Consider the following 15,913-nt stretch of genomic DNA (forward strand, 5'->3'; position numbering starts at 1 on the left):
ATTTGATGAGAACACGCAGCGGTTGGTACAACGTCACGGAAATCCGAGCCCAAAAAGGCACCTTGGAGGAATGACAGAGCCCCCGAGTGACACTAAACAGTGGCGACATCATCGGAGATGTACGCCAGTGTTTCTCGAAGTTGGGTACACGCACCCCTGGGGGGCACGCAAAACGTCTTCGGCGGAGCTGTGTCACATAAGGCTCTCGAGCGTCTTCTGCCCTTCCTTGCTTCATGTTTTCCGATATTCTGTGCTAGTTCACATGGAGGCACAAAGCGGCACCGTCTTATTGTCTCATTGACGTGGAGGGTCACACATAACACTGCGTTTTGTTATAGAAAAAAACATATATTTAATTTTTTCATATTTGTATATATTTCTTATTTCTTTAATAAAAAACTATTCTTTTTAATTCATTATTATTTTTAGTTTTTTTGCATTAACTATTACAGGCAGTCCCCCGGGTTACAAACATCCGACTTGCATACATTCCGGAGTTACGAACAACCCCCTTACTGACCAAAAGTTAATTTGTCAGCCTTAAGTAACAATAGAAGAAAAACTTCATAATTAAGGCTATTATATTCAAAATTCCAGTTGCCTACAATGGTGTGGAATGTCAAACAGGCGCTACTTTGCGAGTACAGCGGTTCGTCGGCTCGTAGGCGTGCGAGCCTGAGGTAAGACAAACACTTCCTTCTTTTCAGTCGGACCACGTTGCTGTTAACAGTGTGTCGTGTGTTACTGTATTTGGCTTTAATTTTTTTTTGTTTTTACCCTCGTAACCATGGCACCGAAGCGTACGTGTGATGCAAGTGATGGCGATGCATCAAAGAAAAGGAAAACGATCACGATTTAAACTAAAGTGGAAATAATAAAGCGAAAGGTGAAATGCCGACGAACGTTAGAAAAGCGTTAGGCTACAGTCGGTCAACGATCGGGACAATTTTAAAGGGCAAAACGAAAATAATGTGGCATGTAAAGGCTCTGTCCCGATGAAATCTACAATTATCAGCCTTACGTACAAATTCGACTTAAGAACAAAACTCGTTCGTAATCCGGGGACTGCCTGTATTTCTAATGTAATACAAATGTATAATGGTCACAGTATATTAAGAAATAAATACCACATTTGCCCTAATCTAGACAAAATAGTTTTACCACTCTGTTTGGGTGGCCTTGGCCCGAAAAGGGTACGCAGGTAAGATGAAAATATCAAAGGGGTACGAGACGATCGAAAGTCTGGGAGACAGTTTGGGTGCTCGAATGAGTCCTTCATCCTGAAGTGGAGGAATAACTGGGGACTCGAAGGACTGCTGTGTGCAAATGCCATTTAATTTTGGCAGTTTAAAAAGAAATCATCTTTTATTGCAGTTGTGGAGATACATCTGCAACTGAGAGCAATGAGAAGCAACTCTGTAGATGTCTACTGGGAGGTACACTTTTCCGTAATGGCGCCTCTGTTTTCCTCCAAACTGCTCAGGAGCCCTTAGGGTGCTGGGGATGTCGGTGGGGATGTCGGTGGGGCTGGGTTGGGGGGGGGGGGGCAGTCGCATTTGGGCTGGGTGGGGTACAAATGGACCAGTGACAGATTTCATGGTGGTAAAGATAGGCTTTTTCTACCTTCCCTTCATCCATGGGATTGTCGCTTATATGGACCACCGGTCCGGGGTGGGCCTTAGAAGACCTGCAAGAGACAGAAAACAGGACATGTGAGTTCAGTGAGCGTCAGCAACATCAGCGACGCACAGAGACGATACTCACAAATGACGAGGGAGACACCCCCCCAGCACCCCTTAACCACTCTCAATAGTGCTTTTTTTTTTTGTTTTTTTGCAAGCGAAGGTTTTTGACCAGACGCCAATCTCCGGCTGGCCGACCGCCAGGGGAGTACAGTGCTGACAAGTTCTTGTGAACGCTGTTTGAGGATCCACAAGGTCGTGGGTTCAAATCCCACCGGGGCTGATGCGGAATCCCTTCGAAAAGAACTTCAACTGTGTCAAAAAGCAAGAAAGTGGAAATATGTAAGGACTCCTTCCTCTGCGTTCATACCCAGAGAAGCCTCACCTTCAGGTGTCCGGTTATAATCCAATAACACAGATTTCAGCATGACCAATATAGCAGGGTTCGCACGCTCGCTCTGAATGGAGATCTTAACTGCTTTTGAATAATCACAGCCTGGTGGACAGAGGGGCACAAAATAGAGTGGGCCCACATAATAGGATGAGTGGACAGGGGCCTTAACTGAATACAGCCACAGAGCATCTTGGGGGCCCTTCCTGGGGTCCAATTTCATCGTGTCTCACTCCCTCTGCAGGTCCTGGACACTGTGGATCACTGGATCAAAACCAGTGATGGTAGAGCAGCACAGTGATGGTAATGACAGTAAAAACATGGGAGTTCCCTCCCCATTGACCACATGTCCTTTCTCAGGCCACACAAGCACCTCCACATTCTACACACTCCCTTCTCCAGTATCCAAGAACCCCTGCTCATCCTCTAAAAGCCTATCAATATCTATGTAATACTCTGTGATTTTACACCAATTCCATCCTATTCCCCACAAGCCCCTCCCCATTCTCTCACTAATCTCATTCCACAAAAACACTTCATCATTCTACACACTTCATTCCCAAAAAGCTCAAATCTAGTCTCCATAGTACCCTTCTATTTTACACAAACCCCTCCCCGTGATAAATAAGCCCTCCTTTGTTTTCAACAAGCTCCGCCCCTTCTCACCACTCCCCTCCCCTTCATTTAAAAAAAAAAAAAAAACAGCATATTGAGTGTGTGAATTATAGGCATTGATTGACTGCAGATGACGAACTGGCTCTACTCAGCGAGCGCCGAGGAAAGGCCTTTACACACACGAGAGCAGGGAGTGTGTACAGAGAAGAGCCTTCAGTGGTCAAAAACTGAAACACACCGCAGAGGTATAGAACAAAGCGACGAGGAGTGTTTTGTGTGGTTAACAGCGGACACACATGGTGCTGCGGGACACGCCCAGGCTGGGAGGCGGTGATGTTCTACCCATTTTTTGGAAAAATGCAATTAGGAACGTCACGTGTTTACCAAAACGAGTGCCGATTGATGTTACTGGGCACTGACATTAAGTCAAGGGTGGGTGGCATGGTGGCACAGCGAGTAGCGCTGCTGTATCATTGTGCCTGGGTGGTACGAGAGGATGTGGGTTTGATTCCTCCTCAGGCTGTGTGGAGTTTGCATGTTCTCCCCCTGTCAGTGTGCATTTCCTGCGAATGCTCTGGTTTCCTCCCACACTCCAAAGATGTGCTGTTCCCCCATAGTGTGTGAGTGACAGAGAGAGTGTGTGTGTTCCACTGATGTATGGATGAGTGACCCAGTGTAAGTAGTGTATCTAGCAGTGTAAGCCACTGCGGTGAATAAGGTGTGTGGGCTAATAACACTACATAGAATTCATTGGAAGTTGCTTTGGAAAAAAGCACCTGCTAAATAAATGAATATAAATATAAGGGTAGCCAATCAAAGCAGTCCAGATGGGGTGGTGATGGAGAGGGTCAAAGGTCAGCATGGGAACATGACACAGGACAAAGATATGGGAGGGTGGAGCCCAGAGGGCCCCCGCTGCAGTGATGGGACCTGAATCCATAACCTTGTGGAGTGCAGGCAGACCCAAAACTGCAAAGAGAGGCTCAAGAGCAACAGCTGCCTTAGATTATACATCAAAAAGGGTTCATTTACATCCTGTCAAGTTAAACCGCAACCACAATTAATTCACTGTGTTCCCCTAATGCTTCCATTTCACTGGAAACAACCTTAGTGCGGGAGTCTGCAGAGATCCGACCACGCTGTAGAGGAGGTTGCCATGGCAACGGGACGTGGAGCGGAGGACGGCGGGCCGCACCATCGAAGAAGCCCGGCGTCAAACGCGGCGCCGCGGTCGGGATCTGATGTCTCTCGGATGGAGGAGGTTGGCAGGAAACGCTTCACGCGTGCGACCGTGGACAGCTGTGTGCGCTGCCTGCCAAAGATGCCCCTGCATGTGTGTGTGTGTGTGTGTGTGTGTGTGCGCGCGTATCCTGTCTGATCAAAGATTTCTTTCCCCACTCCTTTATTGTTCCGCAACACATAATTGATCATTTATGCATTTCTGATGGAATCTTCTCAGGAAAATCTTATTTTGCACTCGGCACGAAGACAAATTATCTCTGCGCATCATGGGAGCAGAACCAATCAGTCAAACGTTACGGGATGTGCGGGGATTCCGAGAGAGAAGGACGAAGACGGGCGACAGCAGCTCTGAAACGGACTCCGAGCGCAGCCTTACGACCGTGTCCCCCTGGCTGTGGACAGCACCGGTGGGATGAACCGCAGGTGGCACAGCGGTTCAAAGGAACAAGTTCATGAAAGAGACGAACTTAACACGAAGCTATTAATTAAAGACTGTAATTCTGCTGTTTAGATGGATAAAAGGTCTGTCTGGAAATTCATTTAAAAAATTAAAAGTTGGAGATGTTAAGGTTAGGCTGCCTCTTGACTGAGCAGCAGGGGGCGCAGTGGTCAGAGGTGTTGCGTTCCACTTGAAGGAGCCAGGTTTGAACCGCACCTCCCGCTGTAGTACCCTTGAGCAAAGTACTTACCCTGCACTGGCAGAGTAAAAATGACCCAGCTGTATAAAAGGGTAAGTCATTGTAACTTAACACTGCAAGTTACACTGGAGAAGAGCATCAGAATCATCTAGCTGCTCAAACCCTAAAGTGTCAAACTGTAAGAAACGGTAAAGTGAGATCAAACTGGGAGCGAACGGCATCTCCACACCTTTAGCAGGGTAAAAACACCCTATTTTAATGAATGCCCCCCCGCCCCGTACTGGTGGCGACTTGGCACATTGACTCAGTGTGGGGCATCGCCATCCAAGGGCATTGAGAGTGACTCACGCAAATGAGGAGACACATGTAGATAGGACAGTTGTCAAGCAGCCTCCAAAAATAGACTTGAAGGTGTGTGTGTGTGTGTGTGAGTGTGTGAGAGAGAGAGAGCTCAGCTATTACTATCCAATAGTGACATGAAGGGCAATTCCATCATCATCTCCACCACACCCCAGGCCTGCCTGCTTCCAGGACACCAGAGTCCTACCAGTGATCGGGGACCATCTTACCCTAGTACACGTCCCGCAAAAACTTTGGACGAGAAGAACCTTCCAGGCCCACCCCCACCTCCACCCCCCCATCCGCCTTCAAAAATAGAGCACGGCGCTATTCATCACAACCAAAATTAGCGTCCTTCCTCGAAACCCTTTTGAGTGCCATTATTCCGCCATCGAGAGCCCAACGCCGATCTTGACTCCTTTTAGTCTTTTCTCCACGACGTGACAGGAGATGCTTCAAAGAAGCGGCACAAACACCAATAACGCGTCTCCAGGTATTTTATAATTAGCAATAAAGGGAGGCTGCGAAGAGCAGAAAGCATGTGCTGCTCTGGACGAGCGACATCAGTCCTTGGTTCTGTCCGGGTTCTGTCATCTGGAGGTCTGGGTCTTCCGAAGGGTTAACTCCAGGATGAGGCCACTGAAGAGACCGGGTCACTTCCTGGGTAGTCGCAACCCTAAAACGGCCCCAGTGTGGTTTCCAGTTGAGCGCTGATGCTGAGGATATCTCATTTTAACGGTACATCAGCAGATATCCGGCGCGATCGCACTGGTGCTTCTACAGCACGACGGCTCGACCGCGACCGCACGGCCGATGAAGACCTCGAGGAAACGGTCATTTGCGAAAAGCACACTAACATGCACGCGTGTGTACACCCTTTTCCTGTATTGCCGGTTTCTATCGCAACCCTTTGGGCGGGCTCTGCGGAGAGATGAGCCTGTCAGCACTCAGACCCCACGCAGATCCCAGCGGTCCCAGTCAAATCCTACAGCGAAAGGACCGCATGTCATAGCATGGGTGTACTGGCAAGGTGCTCTGTGTTTTGGGGGTGGGGGGTGGGGGGTGGTTATACTGCCCTGATGGCCCCCAGGTGCTGCAGGTGGATATGATGTGCATATTGGGGGAGGGGCATAAAGAAGCTCCGCTATTGCAGAATAGAATCCTTCTACGTCCCTGAACGAGGGTGTACAGTCTTGTACTCGCTGGGACACCCTGGAAAGGGTCATATACTTTCCACACGTGTACTTTTTAAGGACTCTTTCACAGGTTCGTCGGGGTTAGCGATTGAGGGTTGGGGTTAGGGTTAGAGGTCGGCCTATGGATAGGGTTAGGGGTTGTGATACTGGTAATTTTCAAGATGTTCATGTTTTCGTTAGGAAGCTGATACACCATCTGTGGAACCTTCCAGACTCCAGCGCATTTCTCCTAAAGCTACACGAATGACCTTGACTGCACACACACGCGACCTCCATTGCACCTACTAGGCGGCATGTAGGAAAAGTGAGCTCTGTCACAATGACCGGGGTGGATACTTGTGAACTCGGTCATTTTGAGTGTTATATTCGTAATTGTAATTTGTATTTGTATCTGTAATTGCCACTGTGTTTCCACTTCGAAGAGTGTTTAGTCGATCGGTGTCAGAAGTGCTGCGATGTTGTAAAACAGTAAAGCATGAAGAAGTACGGGGGGGAAGGGGTTGCGAGTACTTTTTATGGGTGCTGTCAGCGTGAGGCAGTGAGAGATTATGAGCAGGAAATGTCAGTCTGCGAGCTGCCTGCCGAGCTGTCGCCCATAACTGGCACTCGCCCGGGTGATCGCCGCGCTGAGACTGACGCAAAGGGAGAGGGGAGGGAGGTGAGAAGGAAGGAGAGCGGAGCCGCCCTGGCTGACCACTCCCCCGGTCCAGTCCAGACATGTTGCCCTGGGGGGGTTCAGAGACCCCAGAGCACAGCAGGCACCTGCTGGAAACGTCTCAAACAGAGAGTGGACCACACACACACACACACGCACGAGAGAGAGTGGACTAACATGCAGCAAACTGTGGAAGAGAGGTTTCTGGGTAGGTGGGGTGGGGGAGGGATGGGAATTGGTGGACAACCTGCCTGCACAGGGATCTCCTCCACCAGATGGATGAAAAGTGTCAGTGTGATGTGTCTCATCTCCGTGTTCTGTGTGCGTGTGTTTGTATGTATGTACGCAACCCTCGTAAAACCCAGAACACACCTAACTGTCTCGTCTAAGGCTGCAGGAGTGAAACCCACGCGGACATGTGGAAAACATTCAAACTCCACGGGGACTGAGCCGGATTCTGATCCTTGTCTGAAGCCACAGCCCGGGAGCGGAGGCACCGGTGCTACCCGCTGTGCCGCCACGCTGCCCAAATAATGACACGCGGTAATGAGATGCGCACTCGCTCGCTCGCTATCGTTAACCGTCCGTCCAAGTCGGGGGTCACCGTGCTCAGGAACTCATCCAGGAAGCGTGGGGTGGTAGGCTGGGGGTCGGGGGGGCAGCTCATGCCAAATACGACCAAGTACACGTGACGTACAGGTGAGAGTGACGAGAAGACGCACGGGAGGACGCACTCACAGTTCGATGGCTTTGTTCCACATGATGACGTAGCCTGAGAGCGTGAAGGACTCCACGTTGACGATGTGGATGTTGCCCCTTTCCGTGCCGATGTAGAGCCACTTGCTCTGGAAAGGCAGGTGGCAGAAGGTGATCCTGTGGAGACCACACACACACACACGCACACACACACAGAATCAGTTAAGAGGTGAGCACCTCAGCCATGTTCACACTGCAAACACACACAGACACACTTGCAGTGTTAAAGTACTTACACTATTACACCCATTTACACTGCAGGGACATTTTTACTGTACTAATTCAGGGTAAGTAACCTTGATCAAGGGACTAAAGCTGGAGGTGGGTTTCCAACCTGGGTCCTCCTAAGCACTGCGCTACCTGGTGTCCCAGAGAGGCGCAGAAACCTATTAATATACAAGTATTTATAACTGGGACCCTACAGACTGACCGCAGACGAAAAGCAGGCGAACGTTCATCATAAAATATGCGCAAGTTCATTTTGCTGTAAAACTCAACGGAAGACAAACGTGAAAATGGTGCGACTGCACACAGTCACACACCTGGTCTCTCTCTCTCTCGCTCTCTCTCTCTCTCTCTCTCTCTCTCTCTCTCTCTCTCAAACACACACACACACACACACACACACTTTGGACAGAGGCCAGTTTTAGGGAGGAAGTTCAAAAATCTCCACAAAGCAACATAACCGGCCGAAGGCCCACAATCTCCCGTCTTTTGAATCACGCACAGTCCTACGGCTGGCGACACTTCGTTACCACGGCAACCGTCCATCGCGGGGACCAGCGGTAAGAAGCGCATACTGATGGACGAAGGGAAAGGATGGCTGCGAAGGTAGGGGGGAGACCATGTAGGGATGGTGGTAAAATCAAGGTAAAGAGGAAGGCAACAGGGTTGTACCAAGAGGCCGGCGAGGACGGACAGAGGGAAGGTTTTGGGAACGTGGAGAGATGGAGGACGGCAGTGCGGCGCTGCCCGAGACGAGGTGGCTCTGAGGCGCGAACCGTGTGCCGACATCCAACCGCAGAAGCTTCCCGCCAAACCAGAGACACCGAACAGCGGAATTAAGAGGCTTAAAGCAACTTATTAGTGCGACGCTCCTCTAATCCTGGGATTAATAAAGAACGGCCGAGGGAAACACTGAGGTGTGAAATTGCCCCCATCCTGGGGGGTGTGTGCGGGGGGCCGACCGGAACGAGTTTACAAACACGGAGCGCGCCACGTTTACCGGGGACCGGCGTTTCCACAGACGCCCCATCCCCCGCCCCTTGGGACATGAGCAGAATCACTGCTTACTGCTTTGAGCTCTAGGTTCAAGGGGTCCGCGCTCATTTTAATTAATCGCCCGGCGTGACGGTGCCTCCGGGTGCCATCGCCCAATCATCGTACATCACGCGCCGATCGTGCGCTGCAAACAGCTGCTCCGTCGGGACGTGATCTCATACCCATCTCCCCGGGAGCACCTCCAGCCTTGAGCGCCCATCCCTCCGGAGTAACGATACACGTCTCCCAGCAGCCTTCGCCCACCGCGGTTTACTGGACCAAACTTATCCACAGACAGAAGGTGGCGCAGCGGTCAAGGAGCACAAACTTTCAGACAGAAGGTGATGGACTTGTGTCCCGAGATTCATTCACAGAATTACTATTTGTGGTGGAAAGGACAGAACCGCACCACAAACGTGTATGTGGGCCATGACCCAGTGCCACCTGGTGGCCCCTCACACACCACACTCAGCACCCCATGTTCAGGCCCCTCCCGATTCCAAGGGAACCACTGGAACATCGACCACAGTCCATCCTTACATGACGCCGCCAATGGGGGACGGGGGTCCCGCCATGAAACCGACCGATCATTCGAATGCATCAGTTACAGGATTTTTAAAAATCATTTGAACATGACAGTAATATTGTGAATATACAGGTGGTCGCCGATTTCCGGTGGTCCGACTTACGATTTTTTTCGACTTTACGATGGTGAGCTGGCGATAGACGTTCAGCAGAAACCGTACTTCAAATTTTGATTTTTTCCTAGACAAGTGACATGTGGTGCGATACTCTCCCGCGATGCTGGGCAACAACAGCGATCCACATCTCCCATTCTATCACGCAGAGGTGTGTATTAGGTGTATTATGTGCATTTTTGACTTACGATGGGTTTTTTTAAATAAATATAATAAAATATGTACATAAAATATATGTACCTACAGGTGGTCCCCGACTTACGATGGATTTCGCGGAATGTACCCCCATCGTAAGTCGGGGACCACCTGTATGTACATATTTTATTATATTTATAAAAAATACTTATTTGCATGTAAATCAAATGTTTTGTTCAAAAACATCTTTTTATTTAGAATTTTATGGCTGCAAACCAATTAAATACTGAAATTTCATTTCACCAGATATCCTCCTACATGGGAAGAAACTGGAGTTCTGCATTTTCGAAAAATATAATGGATCATGTTATGTATGGGGCAGCTGCCAGTTGTGCAGTTAGAACTGCCGACTTTGGACCCAAAGGACATAGGTTTGAATCCCACCTCAAGCTCTAGTGCACTTGACCAAGGCACTCACCTCGAAATGCTTCAGTAAATTTACCCCGCTGGGTAAATAATGGTAACTTAACATTGTAAGTTGCTGTGGAGAAAAGCGTCAGATAAACAAATAAATGTAAATGTATATTATGTAAAAGGAAGGCGCGGTGCCACAGTGGGTTGGACCGGGTCCTGCTCTCCAGTGGGTCTCGGGTTCGAGTCCCCCTTGGGGTGCCTTGCGGCGGACTGGCGTCCTGTCCTGGGTGTGTCCCCGCCCCCTCCGGCCTTACGCCCTGTGTTGCCGGGTAGGCTCCGGTTCCCTGCGACCCCGTTTGGGACAAGCGATTCGGAAAGTGTATGTGTGTATATTATGTACTGAGAGATGAATCTTTTAAAATTTGGGCTTTATTCTGCCAAAGAACAACCACTTTTATTCTGGAGAATGTATTTTCAAAACAATACTCTTATTCAGGGGGTGCGGTGGCGCAGTGGGTTGGACCGGGTCCTGCTCTCTAGTGGGTTTGGGGTTCGAGTCCCGCTTGGGGTGCCTTGCGACGGACTGGTGTCCCGTCCTGGGTGTGTCCCCTCCCCCTCCAGCCTTACGCCCTGTGTTACCGGGTAGGCTCCGGTTCCCCGTGACCCCGTATGGGACAAGCGGTTCTGATAGAGAGAGAGAGAGAGTGAGTGTGTGTGTGTGTGTGTACTCTTATTCAAAGGGGGTGTGGTGGTGCAGCAGGTTTGGCCAGGTTGGTCTGGGGTTCGAGTCCTGCTTGGGGTGCCTTGTGATAGACTGGCATCCTGTCCTGGGTGTGTCCCCTCCCCCTCTAGCCCTGCGCCCTGTGTTGCCGGGTTAGGCTCCGGTTCGTCGCGACCTCGCTCGGGACAAGCGGCTTCGGACAGTGTGTGTGTAAAATATTATTAAATTTAATCTAGCAGTTAAATAGAAAACGCTCAGTGTTACAAAGAGATTACAATATTACAGATTCGACGGACTGTGACTGAGTGGTAGAAGTGACTTTGGAGTTATGAACAAAACGAGTTACAGACAGACTTCCTGACTGAAATGCGTTTGTAAGCCGAGAGATGCTCTTCATAGAGTTGGGAACTTTAGGTTTGGGACAGCCATCATCCAGGAGACCCGGACAGGTGGTCTCGACCCACGATGGAGCCACCGGGACCCCCAAACCAAGATCAGCACAAGAGGAACCAGTCCTGTTACCTATGTACCTAAAATCCTCTTTGTAATTTATTATTTCATTAACCGCCTTGTAATCTGTTTGAAATATGAGTAATAAAATAAGCTCCTTAAAGCCGTTCCACCCGAGCAGAGAAGAACATCGGCAGATGTCAGGAGAACTGAGAGCGGTCGTCTGCAGCTCATCGATCACTGACACTGGACCTGCCGGACAGACGGATGCGTTCGAGCGGGTGGGTCAGTGCTCCGGAGTTGGGTTACGGGGTGGATGAGGTTGTCCGGAACTCCAGCATATTTATTCATGGAACGAGGTGAATTCTGGGACTTGAGAAGGAAATGACATCTCGCTGTTTTATGATGTTACGGAGGTCAAAGGTCGTGTCATGCAGATCACCAGTGACGGCTCCTCACCTCTCCCTGTTGAATTTGAGCGAATGAAGGACCGCAGGTCGCTTTTGCCTCAGGTTCCAGAGGTGAATGCTGTCGTCTGCCAGGGCGCTCACCAGCGCCCCCTGTGGGCGGACAGAACAATCAGCGATGAGCCTGCAGGGCGGCGCACTACACTGAAAACATGCAGCAGTGTAGCAGGGAGAAGGGAGCAGGTCTCCTGAAGGCCTCGCTGCCGATCTGACCGCCCTTGTGGTGAAAGCGCTGCGAGAGATACCGCGTCGTTACTTAAGCTCAGATATGATCTCTGAGCCGAAGGCGCGGGCGTGCGTTGGAGGCTAACAGCAAACAGGCTGCTTGGGGTCAAGCTGGAGACTTCCTGCGGAGGACGAAGCCGATCCAGAAGGGCCGCAAGTAGCTGCTCCATCTCCGCTACGCGGGGGGTAGGGGGGAGAGGGAGCTCCTCCAGGGAATGAGTCAGAGGCAGCGAGGCGGTGGGAGACACACTCCTTCGACCAGGGGTCCCGGTGCAGTGGTTGAGTCACTCATTTAAACTCACACACATACACACACACACAGATACACACACACACAAAGACACACACGCGCACGCGCTATCGACCTCAATCCAAATGCTTCTTCACTCAGCCAATAATGGAAGCAAACAGCAGGTGATCTGACACCACAATGACGAGAATAAGGAGCCTCATCACACATTAGTTTATAGAAAGGGAGAATATGATTGAAGGTGCAGGATGGGTCTCTGGAGGATTGTGAGTATGACTAGATGGTGGTGTGGCTGTGGCCATGGGAGGAATCAGAATGTGCTGCAGGTGGGGGAGGTGCCAGTGGATGATGAGAATGTGGTTGCTGGAGAGAACATGGCGGGGGTGATGTGGGTGTGGGTGTGGACAGGGTTGTATGGGGGGAGCTACTGGAATGGCCAGGGATGTGTGGGTGTGGCCATGGAAAGTACTACTTGATACCATGAAAGGGCCATAGGGGTAGCCAGGACTGATGTGGGTGTGGCTGTGTCATTGGCCAAGGGTGTGGGTGTGGCCATAGGAGGTACCAATGTATACATGAAAGACTTTGTAGGAGTGGTCAGGATGGATGTGGGTGTGGCTATGGGAATTGGCCAGGAGTATTTGGGTGTGGCCATGGGATCTACCACCGGATACCCTTAAAGACATCATGGGGGTGGCCAGGGATGATGTGGGTGTGGCTATGGCATTGGCCAGGGGTGTGTGGGTGTGGCCATGCAAGGAGCCACTTGACACAGTGAAAGACAGTATGTGAGTGGCTGAGAGGTGGTATGTTATACCGTATAGAGCCACTGAAGGATATGGGTATGACTGTGGGAAAGACTACATGTGTGACCATAGTAGAGGACACCCAACACAGTGGATACAGGTATGGGAGGAGTTACCTGGTGCAGTGGGCGTGGCCAGAAGCAACTCACCTCATTGATGAGGAACTGCAGCTGAATCACTGCTGCCCCGCTGTCATGCTGGCAGTAGCATTCCACCCCGGGACGGCCGAAGCTTCAGTTCTCCCCGTCAAGGAATGCTGTCAACACCTGGCTGTGACCCCGCCCCCCCGCCCAACACACCTGGTGCAACATGCTGAAGACCAAAGGCACCAAAGGACCAAAGGCAACACCTTTCTTCGACCTCCTCGCTAAAAACATTCCTTATTCTCGCTTTAAAAATGTAACAGCTTCTTAGCATGATGCTGCCCTTAGAAAAACACTGCAGTTCAAGTGGAGAATTAAATAGCTGTAAAATAAATAATTTGTGGCTCAGAGATGGACCTGGACATTTGTTCGTTTTTATTGTTACGCAGTATTTACAGCTCTTTACTGGGAAAGGGACCAAAATACAGACTAAGGAACCACCAAGGATCCCGGTGCAAATCCCCTCCTGCTGTAGCACCCTTAATCAAGGTGTTTACCCCGAACCGAAAGAGTAAAGATGACCCAGCTGTACAACAGGGTAAATCAGTGTAAGTAGTTTAGTGTACAAAGCTCTCGCTGTAAGTCACCTTGGGGAAAAGAGTGAAAGGCGTAACGACGGATGATAGTCGGCCTATAATCGCTCTGGAATCGGGACGAAGGCCTGATCCCTCCTGGTGAGAGAAGCTCAGAGAACACATGGGGGGTAAAAATAACCGGACTGGTCACTGCACTGTCCATCACAATAGGGTGAAAACTGTGTCCCAAGAAGCACCGGTTGAGTGTTTCTCAGCCAGTTGCAGGCCCCAGTGTGTGTGTGTGTGCGCGCGCAGCGACACAGACCCACGCACCTCCACACACTCTCGTGCGGCAGGAGCTCAATAGCACAGGTGTCACAGCCTGCAGCTGGAACACCAAGAAGAATCAGTAGCTCGGCGTTTACTTGTTGGGCCGGAGTCCATCTCGGGAGTCGAGCTTCCGAAACCAGCCTGGGTGCAACCTTTGCGGTTACGGCCTTCGTGACTCCACACACGTTCGTAGGTCCACTTTCCATATTCACACACCAAGGAACCGGGGAAAACACCAGCTCAGGTGTGTAATGTATGAGGCGGCCCTTTTGGAGGAGACGGAGCCCCAGTGGATACGGACGTGGTTGAAATACACACTCACCCAGCCAGACGCCACCGTTCCGCCCTCAGGAATCTCACTGTTGGGCCAGCGGGGGCGACGGGCTCCTTCCTATCTTCATCCAGTCCAGCAGAGAAGAAAAAGTTCATCTGGGCAGCAATTACAATGAAAAGGTGGATCATATCTCCGGACAAACACCTAGATCGCTCTGGACTCGTTGTCCCAGCTCCGTTCGAAGTGAGAAAGTACGATTCGCGGGGACCTGGCCCAGGAAATACCCAGAAGCCCTTGGAAAATGTATTACTGGACTGTTTCCAACAATCATCGCAGTGTTTCTGCCACACACCTTTTACCTGCTTCCATATCGAGGTAACCTGAGTCATTATCGGATCCGTGTGTTTGACTCTGTGTGTGTGTGTGTGTCACCCCCACTGGCTTCCCCTGTCATTTACGTTTTGAGGACTACTTGTTTCGTTTCGCCTCCCTGCCACTTCGGCGCACGTCGCCATGGAAACCCCCCCACCACCACATCATCCGATTGTGTGCCTCCGGGCTGCGCGCACGGTCCGCCCCCCCGGCAGCTGCCGCGCGACGGCAGCGCTGATTGGAAGACTTCGCATCACATCAGTCTTAGGCAGACAGGAGAGAAGAGATGCCTCAGAGCGGGTGGGGGGGGGGGGGGCGGCTCTGAGGCCGGTCCTGCGCTGACGTCAAAGCGTGCCCGGCCGTACGCGTCGCCTGCAGATGCAGAGTGCGGAGGTGGGGGCTGCATAAATCCAAGGCAGTCAGGGACTAGAAAGGATGACGAGACAAGAGGCATCTAGAGCAAAGAGCGTGAGCGGAAAAGTCCTGTTTGACATGATGTCCCCAGTGCGATGTTTGTGCTGCCAGCGTGTTTGCATTTGTACCTGCGGGACCAGCAACGACAGCATCCCGCTGGGCCGTCGTGCCACCAGGAAGTCCCCCCGAAAAAGAGCCTGTTCAAGCCTTCCAGCTCAGCCCTCGGAGAGCAAGAGGAGGGTGGAAAGGGTTACAGCAAAGCCACATAATGATAATAATTATTGATAATGATAGCCATTATTTGTCTGACACCTTTGTTCAAAGAAACTCCAGACTGCTTGGTTTGTATGCTGAGCCACTTACTCTGAGTTACCCATTTACACAGTTGGGTAGATATGTTGATTATCAGTACTAATCTAGGAGAGGAATTCGAACCTGGGTTCTGCAATTGCAAGGAAGTGGCTGCAAGCACTACTCTGCTGGCTGCCACCACACGGCTTGCCAAACGTTTTGTTTAGCAACAGACAAATGTGCATTCATCAGGCGGTCTCATCATATTCATGGTACTGAAGTGATATAAAAGTGAGAGCAAACAAAAGTGTCTTTCACGAGAGAAGAGTTGAAGACGAGCTTTTCATGCACACACCTGAGTGTTGATGGAGCCAGTGCGTCCAATAGCGTTTTTGCTGGTGCACGTTACATACAGAATATAGAACTGACAGATAATACAGAAGTGGTGGTGACAGATGGTGTGATCAAGTTCAAGTTCAAGTTGTTTTTATCGTCATTCCTCTATGTAGCTTGTATACAGCGGAACGAAATGTCATTTCTCCGGAAACCAAGCGTGTGTGTGACCTAGCGTGTGATGCAAGTTGATGGAGCAGATAGGAGATCGGGAGAGAAGTGAGTCTGAAAGAGATGCATT

The 15,913-nt window shown here is 50.6% G+C and overlaps 1 protein-coding gene across 2 annotated transcripts in view; it reads right to left on the reverse strand.

Moving 5' to 3' along the window:
• stxbp5a (syntaxin binding protein 5a (tomosyn)) overlaps positions 1-15,913 on the reverse strand; it is a 64,560-nt gene that overhangs the window by 32,201 nt on the left and 16,446 nt on the right. For both annotated transcript variants that reach the window (XM_018730367.2, XM_018730368.2), the window contains exons 3-6: positions 13,090-13,171; positions 11,652-11,752; positions 7,497-7,631; positions 1,624-1,687 (exon numbers count right to left, since the gene is read on the reverse strand). In XM_018730367.2, coding sequence (XP_018585883.1) covers positions 1,624-1,687; positions 7,497-7,631; positions 11,652-11,752; positions 13,090-13,171 — 382 coding nt within the window. The remainder of the gene's footprint in view (positions 1-1,623; positions 1,688-7,496; positions 7,632-11,651; positions 11,753-13,089; positions 13,172-15,913) is intronic.

The sequence above is a fragment of the Scleropages formosus genome, chromosome 1 (assembly GCF_900964775.1).
Source record: "Scleropages formosus chromosome 1, fSclFor1.1, whole genome shotgun sequence".
NCBI classification, from domain to species: Eukaryota; Metazoa; Chordata; class Actinopteri; order Osteoglossiformes; family Osteoglossidae; genus Scleropages; species Scleropages formosus.